This window comes from Gobius niger, assembly GCF_951799975.1.
Source record: "Gobius niger genome assembly, chromosome: 17".
Classification (NCBI taxonomy): Eukaryota; Metazoa; Chordata; class Actinopteri; order Gobiiformes; family Gobiidae; genus Gobius; species Gobius niger.
The window spans coordinates 16,345,140-16,361,802 of record NC_136868.1 but is presented as its reverse complement, the minus strand read 5'-3'; the positions used below and the strand labels follow the sequence as shown (position 1 = coordinate 16,361,802).

The window sequence follows — 16,663 nt, the reverse complement described above, 5'->3', positions numbered from 1 at the left end:
GACTCACAAATTGAATGTTTCCTCCCAGACAGGGTTGAGATTGCCATAGATGGTCTTGGTCCTCTTTTTGGTCTTTCCCACTTGGACAGTGACATAAGGATCACTGGAGCCAGTTTTGTCCTTTGCTTGTAAACCCTGGGCACATAAAACTGTGAAAAGGAGAAAAGAAGTCAGTTTGTATTTTTCTCAAGCATGGTTTTTCATATATTTTCAAATGCTCTAGGGCTCTCCACAGCATCTACGCACCACTCATACAAGAACAAACCCGCAAAACCCTGACATTTCCGGTCTTAACCCTGAATAACTCCTTATATTACCTGTGATGCTGATCTTGGCCGACCACTTGGAGGTGCCGTCAAGAACGCTCTGTTTAATCTGCTTCATTTGTGTGACGTGAATGGTTTTGACGACAGCAAAGACTTCTTGAATGAGCTCAAAGATTTCAGGCTTGTTCCTCTCTCTGATCTTCATACGGTCTTTAAGCACCATGATGATGTTCTGGGTACGATCCTCTGCACCATGTTTGGAGCTCTTCTCAGCCGCTCCTAGTTGGCACACGGACACAAACAAAACGGTAAATATATGCTTTGCTATGGGTCAAAAAAAAAAAACTAGTTAGGAGGTAAAAGGGTTGTATATCCCATTAGCATAACCACACCATAAGCTCTAACTTGCTTTAACTTAATGCTTTAGGACTTGATGTTAACACTAGCCAATTAGACAAACACTGGTAGACTTCCATTTTATCTAGTAAATCTTTTAGTGTTAGTTTTTTGGCCAATTGAGGTCTATAGTACCTACTAGATCAGTTTATGTGTATAGTAAGACAATGAAACATGGTACAATCCATCCTAGATCTAGATTATACCATGTTTTATAGCATAACTTAAATACAACCATCCGAAAGCTTTAAAGGAACAGGGCACCATTTTTTTTAATACTGAGATATGTTCTTTACCTGAGCTTAAATGTATTGATGTGTACCTGTCTGGTCTTTACACGTGCGCTCAGTCAAACAATAAGACCAAAGATGTTGTTAGCATTTAGCCTCTCCTCCTCTCCTCTATGGGGCCAAATGAGGGTGAAGTTAGAAGCGACCAAGCTCTTCCACATCTTCCATATTTATATACGGTTACGTGAGTAGTTACACGATTTTCTAAGCAGATAAAAGTCGAAGTGCTCCAAAGATATTATTGCGCCTTACAATATAGTACCCCTTTTAATTCGCTTAGAAAATGACGACATGTTTAATTTTTAGACTTGGATCGTGTAATTACTCATGCAACCATATTTAATATGGGAAATGTGGAAGAACTTGGTCGCTTCTAGCTTCACCCCCTTTCTGGCCCCATAGAGGAGAGGAGGCGAGGCTAAATGCTAACAACATCTTTGGTCTTTTTGCGTGACTGAGCGCACGCACAAAGACCAGACAGGTACACATCAACTCGTCTAAACTCAGGTAAGAATATATCTCAGTGTGGAAAAACGGTGGCCTGTTCCTTTAAGTTGCTGGAAATATCTGAACCAGACTAGTCACTGTATCCTGCGAGTAAATCGCGGTCAAGCCTTGAATAAGCTGTACAGTCAGTCTAGAGTCTATATTTACTTTGAAGACAGTCGGCGTTGAGTAGATCTTGGCACTTCTCGTGGCATTTGACGCCGCATTCGGTGCAGCGCATGCCCTGGCGAGCGATTCCCCACAGCAGTCCCTCGCACTCATAACAGTACGTGGGAGTGGTGGCGGTCCACACTTCGAAATTGTGCGGGGTTGTGCAGGATATGGGATATATCAAAGCCTGGAGCGTCTTCTTATAGACGTGACTCTTCTGCTTGGCAATGAGGGAACAGTGCTTTAATTAGGTGATAATTCTCTGCCAGGTTTTTAAATGTATGTATGGACATGGGAAACTGACCAGCTCTTCGTTGTGCAAGGTGCTGGACGTCAGTGCTGAGGTGATGCCTGCTTTCCTGGAGTTCTGAACCAATGACTATCACAGAGAGAAAAGAGGTAAATGTCTCTAGATCTGCCTCTTAACTCTAATAAGAAAATATGAAGGCAATACATATGACAAAATGCTAAATGTTACTCACCATAGCCTGAAGATGAGGTGTAGAGGAAAAAGGAGGGAAAAAAAGGAAAATTATATACAATGGGCAGAAACTAAAAGCTATACTTGCAAATACACACATTTTGGTTTATTTCGACATTGCTGGAACATTGTACTAACTCACCAAGTCTCTAACTAGAGGCATAGCTTTTCTCTTTCTCAGGTCTGGCATGCTGTCAATACTGTACAAAGCACCGCCCATTCTGAGGGAAAAGGATTATTGTATTAGAGGAATTTCTTGTGTCTTTAATGACAAATGCACGTTTAGGTACCGCTATGCCATACACTCTCGAAGTAACATCTGTGTGCATACATACCCTGCTGATAAAAGTAGGGAGGCAATGCCCACAGACTCTCCTCGAGCCTACAAAGAAACAAACGTATAATGAGGACAGAAAGAAAGGCCGTAAGGATGTTATCATCAGATGCAATGTCAGCAACAATGTCTTTTCTAATTCGGAGCCCGTTGCATCTTTGGAACAACCGTCAAGAGAGATCTTTTGTGGTGAGAGCTGATAGTAACAGCGAGGAACAGTGAGTATTGTTAAAAATGGTTAAAAATACAAGGGCAACAAATGAGGAGGAAGTGGACGGCTGTCTTTGTGTGAGAGATCAAAGCTGTGATTATCGCCACGAGCACTTTCTGTTAGAGACAGGACTATGGCTCGCAGAGGATCAGGATTACAAAGTTTCTGATAGACACTATCTCCTCTCTGACTCTGATAATGGAAGAACAGATAGAGGAAAAAAAGGTACAAAGGCATAACAAAAAGAACACCGGCAGCTTAAATGAAGTGAAATATCTTTTTGATCAAAATCAGACATTACTTATTTAGTAATTTAAGCAAAAATCGCTGCTCTGTTGAATCACACTCTCACTGTCCACGACATAAGCTTCACCACTGTGTCTTCCACCAGAAATCATGTTTCACCTGATATATGACCAAGGATTTTATTTGGCTAATACATATTTCTGTTAGTTGGGCTTTTTATGTGAACTAACACATAAGATTCATGCAATCTTTGGTGTCTACACTGCCGGCCACACCCACCTGAGAGACGGCTCCAGCCAATGAGAACGGACAACATGCAATTTGATACGAGGATGGCAAAAAACTGAAAAGAAAGTGAAATGGCAGAACAAAACATGGGGTAAAAAAAAAAATCAACTGAACAGAAACAAACATTTCACATTTACCAACACAAAAAAGACCAAACAAATTGGACATATCAACACAACTGGGATTAAACATGCCATGCAGGTATTTAACAAAACAGAGAGCAATAAAATGGATCAAACTCAGTCCCCTCTAGACATGCTACAGAACTACACTGAGACATGGTGTACCTCTTGAAGCTGTAGTCGCACTCGGCTGTATAGTCTTAGCCAATTGGCCTTGGCTCTTGCATGGCCTGGCTCCATCATTTCTCGTCTAGGAAAGCTATGAAAAGGTTGACAAAGTAAGCACACAATTGGTCATTACAGCATGAATGAATGACTGAATGTATTCGGACCTTGAAAAACACATCACTGTACATCCTTTCTGCCAATGCACAGAAAACAAGGAAGAAAGTACATGTCCGAGTGGCAAGAAGTAAATAAAACATAGTTCCACCACTTTTTACAAAATACATATCAGCTTCCTTCCATTCAAAGATAGTGCACAGTTTTTAGCTATCCCCGCTGATATATTTAACTAAAATCATTTCTTTGTACCTTTTGTGTATAGCTTGAAAAATAGTGTAACTTGGCACTGAGATTTAGACAACAGGAGTTGTTGCCATGTGGTGGATTTTTGTTGTATTCCAACCACAAAAAAATAATTGGAAAGCTTTAGTTAGTCTGTCTTTCTGCTCACATTTAACTAATTTAAGGGATTTATTGGTTGTCTATGTGTTCATTATTTTGTGGATAAAGGTTGCCTGCCATAACCAACAACGGTGGCAAAGAAATCAACGTAATATTTCAAAAGCATATTACCTTGGGGCAGGGCGCTCCTCCGGCTTCTCCTCTGCTGTTGGGGGGGTCCTCTCTGGTTCTTCAGGTTCTTCAGGGGTGTGTATCTGTTCGGGAAGCTCCTCAGATCTGAAGTCATCCTCCACGCGTTTACTGTCTACAGCTGGTACCTCTAAAGTAACGGCGGGAGTTGTTGTAGTTGTTTGAGTTGTTGTAGGTGTGGTTGTGGTGGTGCTTAAATCTGTCTGTGCTGTGGTAAACGTAGCCTTGGGAGTTTCTGTAGTGAACGGAGACACTGTATCCTCTTTTGTGACTTGCGGCAGACCCGTGGTTGAACTCGGCGGCTGTGGCTGTTCTTGCGAGGGTCTACGCTGGTGCAGGGACGTCTGTTTTTCGAGTGGCGGCCTCGCGGATGACAGGCCATCCGAGGGGGGCATCAGCTCTTGCACGGTGGTGCCTGTCGGCGTCGGCGTGTATTGTTGTTGTTCCTGGTCCTCGGTAAAAGCAGTGTCCAGCGGGTACATCTCCTCTTCTTCCTCATACGTCACCTCCTCGTCGTCATAGTTGTAATCCCCCTCCTCTACATACACATCTCCCTCTTCGTCATAAAGCGCTCCGCCTTCGCCCCCGTCTTTGATGTACCCCCCCTCGTCGCTATAGACCCCCTGACCGTCCTCTCCTTCCCAGCCGGGGGAATCCTCTTTGCCGTAGCTGACAGACGAGTGGCAGGAGTGATACGAGTCATTCTCGTCGTAAAACTCCGAACCTCGTAAGCTCTCTCCATCCTCGGGGACAAACCCCTCGCTCAGCTGGGAGCTACCGCGGCTCAACTCGCCGGAAGACGCGTAGCGACTGTCTGTGGGGCTGCGGGGAGACAAATTCTGCTTTTAAAAACAGGTTAAAGACGTTTCCGGGAATGTGCCGTAGATATGTAAGTCAAGTCAAGGTAGAGAGGGAGGCTAATAACAGGCACAAAATGACAAAAAGCATCCACTCAGATTAGTAGTTTCAAGGCAGAGGATTAGATCAAGGAAGTATGGCTGGTATATTCAAGAATAGGAATAGATTTTTGAAATAAATAAAGGACATAGTAACACTTACAAGCCACAAAAACATACAGGAGCACATTACACTGCAAAAGAGATCAATGCACTTCACATGACTAAGAGTCTCGCAAAGCAAATAGCCACAAATAATAACACAAATAAAAATGAGTATAACTAACTACTTTAATATTTGAATTTAAATCATGGAAAGGGCCTGTAGTCTGTCTCATCATATCTTCCTGGTCCACCACAAAGCATCTGTCCCCAACAGACAAAACGAAGATAAAAAATAAGGTAATCTGTCTCGGGTTCTTTGCAAGATCCCTATTAGAAGGCTGAAAGTGAAAATTAACTGTGCATAATTACCAGGCGTCCCTGAAAAGCCAGGGTTCACAGGATGACGCACTAATAAGGGGCTGTCAGGACAACAGAGTCACACATGGACATTTTCTCACACACTTAAATAAGCTCTGTTGCGTAACCAGTATCAAGCAGACACGTTTGAATCAATAAAAACAACAATGGCTATTTCTTGCACTGCAAAAAGTAATTAAAAAAAATATGCTGGTCCAGGTTTCGGTTTTAAAAATACACGTACAGAGAGAAAGAGGGTATGAGCGCATGCAAGCAACAGCGAGCGGTAAGGACGGGACAAGTCGACCACTGACGTCACAGCAGGACGGATTCACAGGCCGGAGCAGGAGTAGAGTTTGGAGGAGCTCCAGAGACCCACCTATCGGACAGTGAGTGCCTACTGTCTAGAGAATACTGACGACTGGTGCGCCGGCTTGACCCTGAGCCTGAGTCGATATCGCTGCGCCCGTTGGTGGCCGAGTCTAAACTATCATAATGTCTGGCCGCAGCAGCACGGGAGGTGGGGAGGAGGGAAGAGGTAGGAGAGGAGCGTCAGTAGAGCTCAGAGCTTTCAGCGTTCGTCAGTGTGAGACAGAATGAGCCATTGAGCCAATCTTCAGCAGAAACCCTTTTCAGAATGAGAAGGTGAGGATTCTAGGCTTATCAATAGTGCGGTGATGATTTATACTATAACTGTGCATTAATAAGCATTTTATTCTCCCTTGAAATTGTCCTATTGTACTGTGTATTGCATTGTACTAACAGTGGTTGTTGTAGCACTATTAGAGGAGATGGTTATGGTCTACTTTACATAAGCTTTATTGGCGATGTGTTTAACATTTTATTTTACATGTTGTTTAACCTCTTAACCAAACACATTTTCTCCAGTTCCGCATTACCCAAATCTAAAAGCTTCTTGATTGGATTTAAAAGCTAAGGAAGTAGCAATTAGCAATAGTGTTCACAGTATCCTATATTTATTTGGATTTGCATCTATCTATCGATCGATCGATCGACCTACAAAACTTTGTTAACATATTTTTGGTGCTGATTTGAACCGTTTTTGCTGCGTTTTTTTTTTTTTCTTGCTTTTTACGGCTCGCTTTGTTGCTATTTTGACACTTTTGTCAAGAAGCTTTTAGATTTGGTTAAAGTTGAACTGGAGAAATGTGCTCAGTTAAGGCAGGTCCATGAGGTTAATAAAGTACTTTTTAAAAATGTTTGCTATTATTTCTTTCGTTATAAAAATGTTTTTTTTTTTTATCATAAATGTAATACACCGATGTTTACAGATGACATAATGGCCATGCGTGCATTGTTATACTACTCTTACACACACAGCCTGTATACAAGAGACAGGCTTGTATACACTGAGGCCTGGGTTAATCTCTAGGGAGGAGAGCACAGTGGGACATGTTAAAAACATCCAAACAACACAAAGCCACTGGGGCTTGACTGTACCATCAAATATAAACCTATGGATAAAGACTCTTTAAGTACAATATCAAAATCCAGATTCCAGCCTCACGCACACAAACGGTCCCATTCTTACCTCATAGCTCTGTGGTCGTAGTCCAGCTCGGGCATGTCGTCGCTGTAGGAGTGTCTGTAGTTCTGGTGCCTCATGGGATACTGGTGCATGGAAGCATTGGGCTGTGAAGTTGTGTAGTACGGAGGGGGAATACTGTTACTGGTCTCACTGCGGTAGTCACTGTCCCTGTCATCAACTGCACTGTCCGGGTCATCATCTGTTGAAGTCAAGACAAAACATTACGCATAACTTTATTGATATAGTTTTGCAAAGTGGAAACTGTGGAAACTTACTTTGTTGATCCCCCCAGAGACTCCAATTACCTGGAAGGGAATACAAGATTAGTAAAAGGTCTGGGGGTTTGCATCACCGACGAATCAAAAGCTTAATTAACAAATATATTGCGATCAGTTGTGCTGAGATGAAGTTGATACAATGTATGAGCAGAATCAATAGCACACATGAGTGATATTCAGAACGTATTTAGATCTAATTATTTCTACTGTGTTATGAAGAAGTCAAATACTAAAAAATAAAAATACATGAACCTCTTACTGAACCCAGCACATTTTCTGCAGTTTGGCTTTGCCCAAATCTAAAAGCTTCTTGAAAAAAAAAAGCGTCAGATAGAGATCAAAACAAGGACAAAAATGTGCCAAAAAATAACACCAGTGGTGGAAGAAGTACTCAATATTCTTACATAAGTAAAAGTGCAGATACAGGACAAAAAATTTACTGTATCTGTATCTGTAAGTAAAAGTATCTGATAACATTTTTACTTAAGTAAAAATGTGCATTGTAAAATATACTTTATAAGTAAAAAGTAAATGTATTGAAGAGTTTAATGTGCAGGATTTTTATAATCATTTGAATCAAACCAGGTCTAAACAAGTAAACCACAAAACCAGGTCTAAACCCGGACTAAACCAGGTTTTAACCAGATCTAAACAAGGTTTAAGGAGTAAACCGCTAAACCAAGTCACTTTGAAAATAAAATACTTTTACTTGTAACCCAATTTAAAAATGTAGTGGAGTAGAAAGTACAGATACAGGCTCTGAAATGTAGTGAAGTAAAAGTAAAAAGTATTCATCATCACTTAAAAAGTAAATTAAAAGTACCTATAACTTGTACTTTTTACTTACCCTTGTAATTTTATTTTCCACCACTGAATAATACAACAAACACGTGATGAAACCACGACAAAAGAAAACATTTCTAAAAATGTGACAAAAACGTGGCGACCATGCAGTGCTTTTCTTTCACTTATTTGTGGCTTTTTCTGTTGTTGTTTTTTTTTGCATTTTTTGGTTTAGTTTTCACTGCTATATTGACGCTTTTTTCAAGAAAACTGTAGAAAATACGCTCAGTTCAGGTGAGGGTTAAGAAGTTAACCTGTCTACAAAATGTACATAAAAAACAACGACAAGAAGACAAGAAAAAATATGGAAACACACAAACTGGTGGAGTGACATACAGGTGCAGCACTGTAGCATTTTTTTTAAAAGAATTAAATACAAATATTTGTGTGGAAGAGGAAAGGGATTTTGGTCTATGCAAACACTTTGTGAGATAAACAGAGACAGTCCAGGCCAGTGTGTGTCTCACAGCGCAGCATATGTCAGATCACATTCATCACACATCCAGGCATTTATAAGTCATTGTGGTGCTCAGACAGGCCCGTTCAAGTGATTCATCAAATCCACTCTCCTCCCTGCTTCCTCCGCTTCATCTATCAGCCCAATTTCAGCCTTCTGTCTGTGGAGTCTGGCCCTGTATTTGGTCTCGCGAATAAGGAACAGAGTGAGAAGAGGGAGGAGGGGAAAGACAGAAGGCAGCAAAACCACACAGCAGGAAGGATTAAAGCAAGTAAGACTTACAGCACTGTGTGGATGGAGCGTGGAGGGGCCGCTCCTGCTCCTCTTGATAGGCATACTGGAAGACGGAGATAAAATTGGTCATAATTTCATTTATTTCCCCCACCCCGTCAATACATTCTTACATCTTGGTCCCTCATTGCGTTGAGCTGTTCAAGCTTCTTTGCCCAGTAGCGAGCCTCTTCTTCTGGAATGTCTACAGCATCGACAGACAATATCAATACACAGCTTTAGATAGTGACACACATTTAGTTATTTCATCTCTTCATGTAAAAAATACTCAAGCTGCAGTTAGATAATGACATCACAAAAACTGAACATCAAACCTAGAGGCAGTTCAAATCGTGTGTCCAGCAGCAGCCTGTGAAACGTCGGGTCTTTTGTTCCGCAGATTTCATTTTCAGACATGATCACATTGGAATCCAGAGTCAACCATTGGCCTGGACCCTCCTGGAAAAGCAAACACCACACACACCTTTCTTTCATTTCATTCTGTCTAAATGACAGAATTTCTATTTTAATTTGCCTAATATGTATGTGTAAAAGTCGGCGTAGCCAAAAGACTGCAAGGCCACATAAGGACAACAGGACAATTTTCTTAAAAGATACTCCAATATTTAGGGACAAAGAAGAGGATTATCAACCTTATTCCAGTTTGTCTTTTATGTAGATAAACCTTGTCAACATTAAGTACAGAGACATGGAGGAGGCAGCAGAGTCTACGGGATAGGTCCAGCCGACTGAAGGAAAACTTCATCCACCAGACCGTCAGGAAGCAGAACTCTCCCTTCCCTTCCCTCTTCCCTCTTCCCTCTTCCCTCTTCCCGCTTCCACCCGCATTTACAAACTGTGGTCCACTCCAGTCCCTGACACTGAACTCTCACCCCTGTAATATAATTTTACTTTCCTGTACGTGCTCTCCATGTGATGGAATCAACAGCAAAGCAAAGCTGACTTTGAGCTAGTGATGTTACAATACACTTTAAGTCCATAGACCTAGTGAACACCAGTCTCCTTCACCAGAACTCGTGATTTATAAACAATTGAGATAAGGTTATATAAAACCACTTTGAACAGGATGCCTCATAGATTGGTATTTTATCATTTAGTCATACTTCGGGAAAAGATCAAGGCCATTCTTACGTATTCACGAATCATGAAAGAACTGATGTTGAAAACCAACAAAGTATCCAAATTTTTTTTCATCTATTATTATTATTTTTTATTTGGTTGGGACAGTGCATGTTAATAAACATATATGGGTCTCATGCAGGTAAACACGCCACACCGGATTGAAGCCGTGGGCTTGTTTCCATCTGTTATCCACACTCACACTCTCAAACACACTCTCATTCCTCCTGGCCTATTGTACATGTTTTTAGTGGTAGGGGAAACAGGAGTACCCGGAGGAAACCTACGTAGACACGGGGAGAACATACAAACTCCACACAGAAAGGCCCCGTCCCTGGTGGATCAAAGATGGACCTTCTAGCTGTGAAGCATGAGCGCTAACCGCTAACCGCTGTACTACTGCCCAGTTAAGATGCTCGTTTAGAGTCTGTATATCTGTGTAATATCTGTGCATCCATTTTTTGATAAATCCTACTTTGATCTAGGATGTTGAATGACATGATGCCACATGAAAGCACCGTGTACCTCATTGGACTGCCGTATGCTGCTCAGAGGGATCCACAAAGTGCCCACCATGGTGTCCCAGATCAACCCCTTATTCCACACCTCCACAGTGAGGCCCAGGTCCAGGCGGTTTATTTCACTGCGGTCAAAGGAAACGTAAGTGAGTTAGCGAGAGCAGAGAGGAAGGAAACTCAATTTGACGAAGAGCACTGTGCAGGGGGAAAAAATGACTATGAATCTCCTAAGTATTAAGTCGTAAAAGTCATCCTATAAATATGGTGTTGGACGCATGAAGTGATCGCGCTGGGTGAAATGACGAACGGTAAAGACAGAGCTGTGGTTGTCCAGAAAAATGTCAGAAAGATGCATCCATTAAATATGACTTTAACTGAACAAACTGCAATGCACCATTTTTCTTTTCTTGTCTGGTGGATGATTGACAGATTTTATGGTATGATAGGTTAATAACTAATACTTATGGTTTATTTTTGAGCATGCTGGGTCCACATGATGTTTGTAGTATAATAACTGATACTTTCTGACAGAAACTAAGGAGAAAACTGGACAAATAAAAAAAAAATCAGGTACTCGGCCTTTACAGTGGCGAATCTTCACACAAGCATTACTTTTGTGTGGCCATATCGCCTTTGCTATGCCCAATCCCGTCAGACCTTGGAAGCTAAGCAGGGAAGGGCCTGGCAAGACTTGGATGGGAGACCGTTTGGGAACACTAGGAAGCCTAGCGAATGTAGTGAGTGAGTGAGTGAGTGGTGGTGGTCGGAGGGGCCGATGGCGCAGACTGGTTGCCTCGCTTCCGTCAGTCTACCCCAGGGCAGCTGTGGCTACAATAGTAGCTTACCACCACCGAGTACGGAGTGAATGAATAGTGCAATGTAAAGCGTCTTTGAGTGTCCAGAAAAGCACTATATAAAACCAATGCATTATTACTATTATTATTTTGCTACAGTATTAAGGAACAGAAGAGCATGAAAATTAGAACTGAAATACAAAATGATGTGAGAGAATGACTTACAACATGAAGTCCTGCTCCCAGCTCGGCTGACTGCCGCGCACCGCGATGGTTGTGCTTTTAACATTCTGCACCTTCAGTGTCACGTAGGTATTAAATTTCTCTATAAAGTGTGAATCACAACATGAGTAGGAGTTTTTGAAACTGATGCCTCCAAGACAAAAACTCTAGATCAGAACTAACCTTGTGGTCCATCGAGCTTGCCTTTTTTTACTGAAAGAGAAAATAATGTTACACATAGTTTTAAAGACAATTCACCATCCAGTGTTTTTACTTGATATTTTTGTTTGATACACAAACCCGTATGATTCGTTTTGAAGTCTTGAGATTACATCAACAAATAAGCAAAAAATCGCACAAAATCTAATGTAGACCATGGACAAAAACACCTAAACAAACCCTTGTGAACAAGAAGCTGGTTATTAGGGCTGGTGTTGGGCTTGGGCTGCAATTAAAACAGGAAATACTCAATGCTGCTGACAAGTGTGTCATTCCCACACCAGACCCCATTCACACAAGCGATTCCTGTTCTTTTAATAGACAAATGCATGACACAGCTGCCAACAACTCTCCCTCTTTCTCATGCATATTCTGCCTCTCTCGCCCACTCCCCGCTGCGGCTCTCCATCCCTCACAGCTACAAGCCTCCCCCCTATGCCATGTGGCGAGCGGGCACGTGTGCTCCCCTTCTCCTGCTCTATTAATCTCTTCATGCAGCCGGATGCAAGCAGAGCGAGCGCGCTGCATCCCCAACACTAAAAATAACCACTTGAGTGTGACAGAGAGGGGGGTGCCAGAAAGACGGGGTGGGCACTTCCAGCTCACAGGCTTAAATTAAAGGCCAGACCCTCACAAGAAAATACAAAGACGTGGAGAGAAATGTAATATTCTGCAACTCTCTACGGTGCAAAACTTTGTCATAATAATACTTTGTCTACAGAATGATAAAAAACTCAAAAAAATCATCAATCATCAACATCCAGAAGATGCAGAAATGTAATAAATCTAGCGAAACCTAGCAGCTCTCTGTTCATGTTGATTTTATGATTATTATAATTACTTTTTTTTTTAAAACCTCCTGCCCGCTCCCTCAGGTCAGCAGATCACTTTTTGCTTGTGGTGCCAAAAACAAAGAGGAAACAGCGAGGGAACCGCTCTATCTCTGTTGCAGGCCCCAAGCCGTGGAACACACTGCTCCTGCACCTTAAGACAGGTTGACTCACTCACTTTTTATTTGTCCTTGCGAATACAAGCGGCCAAAATGAGTTTCCTTCGCAGGGTGTCTGGGCGCACCCTTCGAGATCGGGTGAGGAGCTCAGTTACCCGGGAGGAGCTTGGAATAGAGTCGCTGCTCCTTCACGTCGAAAGGAGCCAGCTGAGGTGGCTCGGGCATCTGTTCCGGATGCCTCCTGGTCGCCTCCCGCGGGAGGTATTCCAGGCATGTCCTAGTGCAGGGGTGTCCAAAGTGCGGCCCGGGGGCCAGATGCGGCCCTCAGACCAATTTATGGCGGCCCTCGGCCTCTTGCTGTATCGGTACACATCACCAGAGATGGACCCTTTTATTTGAAATGTAATAATTCTATACAATTCTAACCTAACAACTAACATTTTATTGTGAGACAAAGCTGGCATGAAGGTTTTTAGCTTAAATAAAGGTAGAGGGGCACAATTTCAACCTCTGCTAGTCGAAGGTTTTGCGGCACTAACTACCAATCTATGGCCCTTCACCCCGTGTACACTTCAATATGTGGCCCCCCATGAAAAAAGTTTGGACACCCCTGTCCTAGTGGGACAAGGCCTCGTGGAAGGCCCAGGACACGCTGGAGGGACTATGTCTCCGAGCTGGCCTGGTGTGGCCTCGGGGTCCCCCCAGAACAGCTGGAGGAGGTGTGTGTGGATCGGGAAGTCTGGGCATCTCTGCTGAGACTGCTGCCCCCGCGACCCGGATAAAGATAGATAAAGCAGATAAAGCAGAAAAAAATGGATGGATGGATGGATGGATGTTAAAGACGCACCTTTTCTCTTTAATTTTTAATTGGGATTGAATCATTCTCTTTATTGTGTTTTCCAATAGTTTTTATTTATTTACTGATTCCACTTTTCTACAAATTCTTCGTTATACTATTTCTATGAAGTCTCTCTGGTCAACTGTGTTGTTTTAAAAGCTGTGCTATAAATAAAGCTGGACTGGATTAGTACATTAGTGGATTTTTTACACTTTTCTGTCACATTTGAACCAAGCTCATTGTGATTTGACCTCTTTAACTTATCTATTAATGTTTTCTTGTCTTGATACCAAATTTATTTTAGGCTACAGGTATGTGTTTCACCAACTATCACGTCACATTGTGACTTGTCTCCAGAGACAACAGGTATAAATTAGTATCTTTCCTTCATTGTCAGTGTTAAATTCTACACTGACACTGTCCTTAAATAAACAAAACATACCATATCATAGACCGGAATCATGAACAAGAATATTAAACTATGTGAAACAAAATAAGAAGAAATATACATCAAAATGGCGCAAGTCATAGGTCACCCAACAGTAAATACCATGGTTCCAGAGGGTGGAACAAAAATAGCATGCTTGTCAAATCTAAATATGCTTGTTCAGCTTTCATGACACAGCACATCATATCAAAAACCGTTACCATCACCAGCAGAAGGCAAACATTTCTAAGAGGACAGTCCTGTGCCCCAGTTAATATTCTAAACAGTGCTTGTCATGTAAGTAAGGCAGTAGGCCATTGCCATCTCAGGGTTAAACTCTACAAAGGCTGCCATGCCAATAATAGCCCACAGCATAGAAATCGGTAGTTATTAACACATTAACAAAGGACTGATTTTTTCTTTTTCCACTGTTGGTTTCTTGAAGTCTAATGCTGTTACAATTTCATGCCATGCCACTAATGTGATACTGACAACTGTGTATCATCCCCTCACTTAAGGTGGACTACAAGACTATTAACCCACGGCTGTATTGATAATGTAATTTAACATTGCAAACCCCAGGGAACCTAAATGCTACATTGAAGTCCACTACAGAAGATGGGAATTAACAACTTTAAGCAGAACACTAGACCGATTTCACCCAAAAATCGCAGATGAGCAGACATACCTCCAACACAGAGCAATGACATCTCTTAGGGCGCCTTTAGTTGGTTGTTCCAGCTTCGTGGCCAGCTCTTGAAAGCGGGCCAATTTGTGCAATTTTCAACCCAAGATTGAATTGGTGGGATTAAGATGAGCCAGCCTCCTTTCGGTAAATTGACAAAACTCACTCAATCAAATAAGAAAATGTCTCGGTTTGATCACAGTAAACCCGAATGCAGTCCGCGTCTGTACTTGTGAAGCGTGTCCTCTGGAGTCTAGTATTATCGAGTCCTTCCTTCCAGCTCTTGCTCTAGCCAATGCACAGCCATCTTGTTCAGCCTCAGCACCGCTCCTGATCCTGATGCGAGTGACGCCGCTGCGTGGACCGATCCTCAGTGACGTCAGAGCGGTCATGGTCGGAGGCAGGGTGGAAGAAAGGAGAGATAATAAAAACCTGCCATTTAATGGATGAGCTTTATTTAATAACAAGTAAAATGCCATACAATGCACCAGATGACTCAGACTACAATTTATAATGTCAATCAACTCTATAAAAAAATAAAAATAAAAAAATAAAAATGGTCATAGATAATGTTGGTGATTCACCGTTTTGTTTTTGTTTTGTTTTTTTAAAGAAAATCTTTATACTGGCATGCCATATTTATCTTTTGACTGAAAGTCCTTTCAACATCACACACGTTACAACTGGCCATACTTTTGTGAGAAAATATTTGGACCCGCGTTCATTTGTAAGGACAGAGAAGACTTTGAACTGTGTGCCTGTTTTTGTGTGGTATAGATTATAACTAGACATTCAGAAACAGCCCAAATTGAAAAATCTTCATTTTTGACGGTTACCATAGTCACCACCTGAACCCAACCTCGCGTTTGATAGTTTGCTGGTCAAGCAGATACTGCCCTCTGCTGGTAGCGCAAAGCATGTACAAGAAAATCCTTCTCATTTTGATTTTTTTTTTTACCTCAGCTAATAGGTACCGCAAAAACGTTGCAGTTGAATTCAGTGATAATGCAAAGTAAATTTAGCAGTGTTGGTATTGTTGGTCAAAATGCTCAGATGCTTTGTCACTGGCAGAGGGCCATAAAAATGTTCTTAAACACTCCAACCTTTCTGTTATTGATGTTTACTCTGACTTGCTTATTCATCCATCCATCCATCCATCCATCCATCCATCCATCCCTCTGGTGGTGTAGGCCTATTAAAGCATGTAAGCTACGACAGAATCCTTCCCATTTGGCTTTTTATGACTAATGAATACAAGAATCACAAACGGCAAATAACCAGCTCAATGAGTAGGGTACCTTTTAAAGATTATCTGACTTAGTTAAACAGAGCACGCACTTTTCTTTTTTTTTACCAACTTATTTTAATAAACAATGAAAAATAAAAATAATCATGATTCTGGTTGTTCTTAAAATCAGAAAGCAATGTAATAAGCAAAGATAATTCATGGCAAACAAAATCTAGAATAACACAGAGTTCATCCTCAATGTAACAAAATTGACCAGCAAAGTGTGATTTTTGACGGCTGTGAGATTTGTTGATTACCTAGTATTACATTTTTATCATCTACATTGTCCAAAAAGAAGGGCCAGACTCATGCAGGTTTAATTAAAAAAACAACAACAACCATATATTAACATTATAGGGCAGTGGTCACCAATTATTTCCTCAAAGGCCAAACATTCTCAACTCACACAATGGGCTGGGACCAGCGGCTCTTATGTTAAACCAAATCATAGTAACATCGTCAATGGCTGTTAATCATTTTTGACACAATTTTCAAATTCAAATTGCTGCTTGCACTTAATATTCATTTTAATGAATGTAACAATTCATGAACATAACTTTGGAGCATGTTCATAAACATTTATGACCAAACTTCTTTTAATGATAATACAGTTGGGGGGGCCAGATGGGAGATGGGAGCTGGCGATCACTGCTATACAGGGTATAGCGATGGGCAACTTTCAATATCACATTTTTTAGGACCTGATGAACAACAGAGATTA

At 41.6% G+C, this 16,663-nt stretch overlaps 1 protein-coding gene across 1 annotated transcript in view; it reads right to left on the bottom strand.

The window, feature by feature from the left end:
- unc13a (unc-13 homolog A (C. elegans)) overlaps positions 1 to 15,009 on the bottom strand; it is a 35,255-nt gene extending 20,246 nt beyond the window's left edge. The window contains exons 1-18 of the mRNA XM_079574570.1: positions 14,658 to 15,009; positions 11,720 to 11,749; positions 11,540 to 11,639; positions 10,528 to 10,645; positions 9,198 to 9,321; positions 8,997 to 9,067; positions 8,875 to 8,929; positions 7,290 to 7,319; positions 7,018 to 7,213; positions 5,845 to 5,964; positions 4,090 to 4,929; positions 3,457 to 3,550; positions 2,426 to 2,472; positions 2,233 to 2,311; positions 1,914 to 1,988; positions 1,607 to 1,826; positions 318 to 545; positions 8 to 149 (exon numbers count right to left, since the gene is read on the bottom strand). Of these exons, the coding sequence (XP_079430696.1) occupies positions 8 to 149; positions 318 to 545; positions 1,607 to 1,826; positions 1,914 to 1,988; positions 2,233 to 2,311; positions 2,426 to 2,472; positions 3,457 to 3,550; positions 4,090 to 4,929; positions 5,845 to 5,964; positions 7,018 to 7,213; positions 7,290 to 7,319; positions 8,875 to 8,929; positions 8,997 to 9,067; positions 9,198 to 9,321; positions 10,528 to 10,645; positions 11,540 to 11,639; positions 11,720 to 11,749; positions 14,658 to 14,679 (2,591 nt within the window). The 5' untranslated portion in view covers positions 14,680 to 15,009. The remainder of the gene's footprint in view (positions 1 to 7; positions 150 to 317; positions 546 to 1,606; positions 1,827 to 1,913; positions 1,989 to 2,232; positions 2,312 to 2,425; positions 2,473 to 3,456; positions 3,551 to 4,089; positions 4,930 to 5,844; positions 5,965 to 7,017; positions 7,214 to 7,289; positions 7,320 to 8,874; positions 8,930 to 8,996; positions 9,068 to 9,197; positions 9,322 to 10,527; positions 10,646 to 11,539; positions 11,640 to 11,719; positions 11,750 to 14,657) is intronic.
- Between the last annotated feature and the right edge of the window lie 1,654 nt (positions 15,010 to 16,663).